Source organism: Palaemon carinicauda, chromosome 4, assembly GCF_036898095.1.
Source record: "Palaemon carinicauda isolate YSFRI2023 chromosome 4, ASM3689809v2, whole genome shotgun sequence".
Classification (NCBI taxonomy): domain Eukaryota; kingdom Metazoa; phylum Arthropoda; class Malacostraca; order Decapoda; family Palaemonidae; genus Palaemon; species Palaemon carinicauda.
Window position 1 is genome coordinate 148,985,065 of NC_090728.1, and position 6,617 is coordinate 148,991,681.

General features: G+C 33.8%; 1 protein-coding gene across 1 annotated transcript in view; it reads right to left on the minus strand.

The window, feature by feature from the left end:
• Positions 1 to 457: 457 nt before the first annotated feature.
• Positions 458 to 6,617, minus strand: part of LOC137639164 (uncharacterized) — a 14,880-nt gene continuing 8,720 nt past the window's right edge. Inside the window, exons 3-7 of the mRNA XM_068371459.1 lie at positions 3,628 to 3,688; positions 2,526 to 2,659; positions 2,183 to 2,414; positions 742 to 876; positions 458 to 586 (exon numbers count right to left, since the gene is read on the minus strand). Coding sequence (XP_068227560.1) covers position 586; positions 742 to 876; positions 2,183 to 2,414; positions 2,526 to 2,659; positions 3,628 to 3,688 — 563 coding nt within the window. The 3' untranslated portion in view covers positions 458 to 585. The remainder of the gene's footprint in view (positions 587 to 741; positions 877 to 2,182; positions 2,415 to 2,525; positions 2,660 to 3,627; positions 3,689 to 6,617) is intronic.

Sequence of the window (6,617 nt, forward strand, 5' to 3'; positions counted from 1 at the left end):
CTAATCAGTATATACAGGAGACCACAAATGTGACAGCTTTGAAGTGTTGAAACTATAGAAAAAGACTAAGCTTGAACTTTAAGGGTTCAAAAGGGTTCAAAAGACGGAATTCTGTAATAAGTTTGATCTATACTGTTAAAAAGAACAAATGAAACCTTTCTTATTATGCCACTGGTTTTCCAAATCACTCCTAAATTACCTAGCATCATTTTACAGAGAACTGTGTATAGTTTTTGATAATGCAAAACGAAATTTTAGTAAATATCACTTGGGTTTCCCTGACAACTTTTTAGGCTTTTACATATATAATAAACAATGTTTCAGAGTTGAAAATTTAAAATCGAATACTATTTGCAAATATATATATATATATATATATATATATATATATATATATATATATATATATATATATATATATATATATATATATATATGTATATATATATATATATATATATATATATATATATATATATATATATATATATATAATCCTTAAATTACTACATAGATCAATAATTATAAAGTTGATGTTAAATCGAATTTGCCTCCTGAATTTTGAACGAAACTGGTACTTTTCACTCTGAAATGGAATGTTTGTATATATTATTAACATACAAGCTAAGGACATACTTCATCTTTACTGCATATTATTTCAATTATCAATATTAGAATAATTTTTTTTCACTGAAATACTTTTTTTTTTTTGTCTCAAGCAAAAAATGCAAATGATCTTACCAATAACAGTCAATGTCAACATCACCAATCGATTCTTTCTTTGCCTTTGTGTACCACTGACGGTGATTACAAATGAAGATCTCATGGGACAGTCCATTCTTCATCTTGTGACCAAAGTTACATTCAACTGACATCCTGTAAAAAAAAAGAAACCTGTTGAATTCATCAATCAAAATAATGCACTCTGACAAGCACATGTACATGCACATTTGGAGTGTGTCAGTGGTACAGTATTTCTTAACATTTGACAAGTCTATGGATTTAAAAGGCTTATCCCAAAAGACTTTTTTTAAGAGACGGGAAAATTGCACCCTTTTGTGCTAATCGTTCAAAGGTTATATATATATATATATATATATATATATATATATATATATATATATATATATATATATATATATATATATATAATACATACATATATATACTGTATATATATATATATATATATATATATATATATATATATATATATATATATATATATATATATATATATATATATATATATATGTGTGTGTGTGCTTGCAAGTACATAATACTTTATATGCAAATTAAGTATGGTATTATTATTGAAACAAAGCATATGATGGTAAGATTGATTGGGGAAGAGCATTGTATGTTTCAACTATTAGATTTTTAATTGCCATTTGATAAAGAAAATCAGCTTTATGATGGACAACTAATGAATGCTTATAATTACAGATAACTGGATAAAATTTGTCTAAGTATTTTATTGAAAACCCCGATAGCAACAATTCTGATCAAACCTCCAATAAAAGATCTGAATAATGCGACATGAACTGAGGTAACTTACATTATAAGATATAAACTTAAGATTTGCATTCTTGAGCAATCATCTTTTTGCATAAAGAAAATATTGAGTAGGTTCTCTCATTGGTAAATTATATTTATTTTATAAAAGTGCTGTTCAGTATTCACCTTTCTTGCCTGGGTTTGAGGACAAAGCAATTATAAACTAATTATAAAGAAAAGCTATGTATATTTGTCTGCATTGATAATGTTCTGTTCTCTATACACACACACACACACACACACACACCTGGTTCTTGTACATTAAGACAACTCAGTGTTAAAAGTTGTTGCAAAATGGTTCTATGATAATCACCTATAACAGAACAATGCTTGGCGGCTTCAAGTTTCCCAAGACAACTTTATATAGGCCAATGAGTAAAAATTTTGTCCAATAGCTGAAATGGTAAGCAGGTTTATCACAGTTTGAAGTGCTTAATAGCGTGTCTATGTTTTTTTGTGTTATAGAAATTGGGGATTATTAATCTTACTTGAATTAAAACTGAACTAACAATAAACTTCAAGAATATTACAGATGATATAAGTAGTAACTCTGTAACGATGGAAGTGGAAGCTGTGAATTGACCATCATTAAGACTATGAAAACTCAACATGTAGCATATCCTACCTTGTGAGTTCAGTGTCTGCACCAATTGAACCATGTTTGGGAAGCACATGAGGAATGTCACATCGGTGTTCCTCACACAAGAGTCCCGAGTAACCCAGGGAACAATTGCAAACACCCGGAATGATACAAGCACCTCCATTCTGGCAGGGTGGGTCACACTCATGATTTACTGGCTCACACTTATTTGGTGCCACGCACATGGTATCTCCTGGACATCCATTTTCACAAGAAGCTGAAAATAAAGGAAAGGTAATCAGTTACTGAGTCGTCACCAGGATTGAGGAACGGAAGCAATGCTTGCTGGCAGACTAGACAATTAGCTTGAAGAATTAAGAGTACTTACGGATGCAAGGTGGAAGAGACTCCTCCCATGGAAGGCCGTCGTAAGTCAAAGTGTGGGTTTTTGTGTCACAGTTCAGATACTGCCTTCGACTGCCGTGCATTGTGTATCCTCTGAAGCATTGCACTCTACACCCACTTGCATTAAAGATAGAAAAATACAATTAACGCTTCGAAGAATACACATTTAGTAATCAAATTTCAATCTATAATGAATAAAAGAAACACAACTCATTTAGTTGATAATGAATCAAACTGGTACTCTATAAGAAAATGTACTCAGAAGCCAATATGATGCACACACATATATATGTCTATATATATATATATATATATATATATATATATATATATATACTGTGTATATATAGCTAGAAAAATATCACGAAACTAGTCAGGACTTAATCTTATATTTCATGTTTTCATTTTCCCTGTGGTTCTTTTGCATACACACACACACACACACACACACATATATATATATATATATATATATATATATATATATATATATATATATATATATATATATATATATATATTTATATATATACTGTATATATATATATTTATATATATACTGTATATATATACATGTATATATATATATATATATATATATATATATATATATATATATATATATATATATATATTGTAAGTGATAGTTTCGTAATTTTGTGGGGAAAATGAAGATGAATGGGGAGTAAAGTTATTTTCAACAATAACGTTAAATCACGTGTACTTGAAAGCAACCTCCCTCAACGAAAAAAAAAAAAATTTGAAATGTCGAAAGGCTTAAGAATTTGCATGGTGCGGCAAGTCCAAGAGGAGAAAGGTGCAATGACAATTGATGCAATTGAATTACACAAAGTGAAAACTGATGGGAAAATTGAGGGAAACAAATAAACGTTTTTATTTATTCTGGTACCATATCTGAAACTGATGGGTATTTGTAAAAAAAGGGGGGGGTGTGTTTATTCTTTTCTTCCGTGGGATTGAAAATTATGGAGGTAATGAGTAAAAGGATGGACTAAAAGGATATGTGAACGTTTTGTCAAACATTGAGGGTAGATTCCTATTAAACAAGAAAATCACATCATTACCTGTATGTGCTACACTGCACTTCAGCGTTCTCGACGGCATCTGGGGCAGGATAGGCACATGCTGTGGCAAAGATATACATTTTTTATGATGCATTTCTTAAGAGACAGTATAAGCAATATTTCTGTTTTATGGTATAGTAATTCTGCGTTGTTACTAGGTACGTGAGATTGATGTGGTGTTGATATGTTGAAGATCTGTATAATCAACCATTCATGGATACTTCGACTTAATTCTTTTCTTATAATATTCATAGAAGCACACACCAACGAGTCTCAGATGAGATGAGACGTCTGTTATGACTGTAGTTCTTGTACTTTTATGTGTATGGATATTTGACTTTTATATTTTATTTCATAATATATTCATCCTCCTTTTAAAGTCCATTTCAATTAAATTATGATTTTAAAGGATAGCCTTGTCTTTTCGGCGTTATTTGTGTACTATCGTTCTATTAATCGACAACCTAGTTAAACGTGACACTCGTTCGTGACAGGCATTTGCTCAACTGTTGTAAATGGAAAGGGTACGGTGGATGTATTTACCGATGGTCATTTTAGGTAGTGAGTTGGTCGTCCTTTGTTTGTAGATTTTATGTAGCCTACACACTAGTTTCAGTGTTACTGTCATGGTAGTTAATGAAGATGTCGCAGAAGTGAAGCTGATCATTGTTTTTGCACTGACCCGACCTGAAACCTAAGATATCTTTGAAGAAAACGGCAATAATGAGGTACTCATTTTCCTGATTACTTCTTCGATGCATCCATTATAGAAGATTGCAATGATCACATACAAGTTGGCCTATGAATGAGGTCTCCTACTTCAGATACTTAGCAAAGTCCTCATGGTCTCCTTCAGGATACTGATAAAAGGTATGGCATGGTTCTTGAGAGCTATCTTGTTCTCAATGATGCTGTTGACAGGCGCATTTCTGAAGTGGTGCTCAACGTTAAGGGGACAAATAACTTCCTTAGGGCTCGGCCAGACCAAGCGCGGCTAGCGGCGAGGTTAGCGGCAAGAGGTTATGGCGGCAAATTGAAACCTTAGGTATCTTATGTAGGTGGCCAGATAGGAGGCGCGAGGCTTCCCGCGCCTCCTATCTGGCCACCTACATAAGATACCTAAGGTTTCAATTTGCCGCCATAACCTCTTGCCGCTAACCTCGCCGCTAGACGCGCTTGGTCTGGCCAGGCCCTTAGAGTCATTGCTTTCGACGGATCCAGCACAGGATGTAATGCTACTGTGGAAGGGCTGACCATTATCGGGATGTATGCCAATTTTCTCATCAGGTGGGGATCATTGTGGTCTGGATAATTTTAGGGCAAGACAGGTTCCTCATTTATTGTTTGCCCCATTCATGAATAAGTGCCTTAGGAAAACTCACGTCAGCCTGGTCAACATAAAAACATTTGCTCCAATTTTGAACTTTTGAAGTTCTACTGATTCAACTACCCGATTAGGAAGATCATTCCACAACTTGGTAACACCTGGAATAAAACTTCTAGAACACTGTGTAGTATTGAGCCTCATGATGGAGAAGGCCTGGCTATTAGAATTAACTGCCTGCCTAGTATTACGAACAGGATAGAATTGTCCAGGGAGATCTGAATGTAAAGGATGGTCAGAGTTATGAAAAATCTTATGCAACATGCATAATGAACTAATTGAACAACGGTGCCAAAGATTAATATCTAGATCAAGGAATAAGAAATTTAATAGACCGTAAGTTTCTGTCCAACAAATTAAGATGAGAATCAGCAGCTGAAGACCAAACAGGAGAACAATACTCAAAACAAGGTAGAATGAAAGAATTAAAACAATTCTTCAAAACAGATTGATCAACGAAAATCTTAAAAGACTTTCTCAATAAGCCATTTTTTTGTGCAATTGAAGAAGACACAGATCTAATGTGTTTCTCAAAAGTAAATTTGCTGTCAAGAATCACACCTAAAATTTTAAAAGTGTCATACAGATGTAAAGAAACATTATTAATACTAAGATCCGGATGTTGAGGAGCCACCGTCCTTGACCTACTTACAATCATACTTTGAGTTTTGTTAGGATTTAACTTCATACCCCATAATTTGCACCATGCACTAATTTTAGCTAAATCTCTATTCAGGGATTCACCAACCCCAGATCTACATTCAGGGGATGGAATTGATGCAAAGAGAGTAGCATCATCTGCATATGCAACAAGCTTGTTTTCTAGACCAAACCACATGTCATGTGTATGCGTATGAAAAGTAATGGGCCAAGAACACTACCCTGTGGAACACCAGATATCACATTCCTATACTCACTATGGTGCCCATCAACAACAACCCTTTGAGATCTATTACTTAAAAAATCAATAATAATGCTAAGAAACGTCCCACCCACTCCCAACTGTTTGAGTTTGAAAACAACGGCCTCATGATTAACACGGTCAAAGGCAGCACTAAAATCAAGGCCAATCATACGAACTTCCTGACCACAATCAAGGGATTTCTGTACAGCATTGGAGATTGTAAGAAGGGCATCACATGCTCCAAGGCCTTTATGAAAACCATATTGCTAACTAGGGAATAGATGATTACCTTCAGCAAACCTATTAAGACGTTTTGCCAGAAGATGTTCAAAAACTTTCGATAATATGGGAGTTATGGAAATTGGGCGGTAATCAGTGGGACTTGAGCTACCACAAACACATTTACATAGAGGAGTAACATTCCCAATTCTCCAACAAGTGCTAAAAGCTCCTCATTTTGCTAACTTGCGCAAAATAACAGGTAACTTTTGAGCTAAGAAATCTGCTCTCTTTATAAAAAACAAAGGAAAAATACCATTTGGGTCTACACTTCCATAAGCATCAAGGTCCATCAACAGAGCTTTAACTTCACGAGATCGAAAAGCTAAACTAGTTAGTTTAACCTCAGGAAAACAGGAATGAGGAATTTCAAGTTTTTCATTACTCTATTTACCGTCAAAAACATCTGCCAAAAGGGTTGCC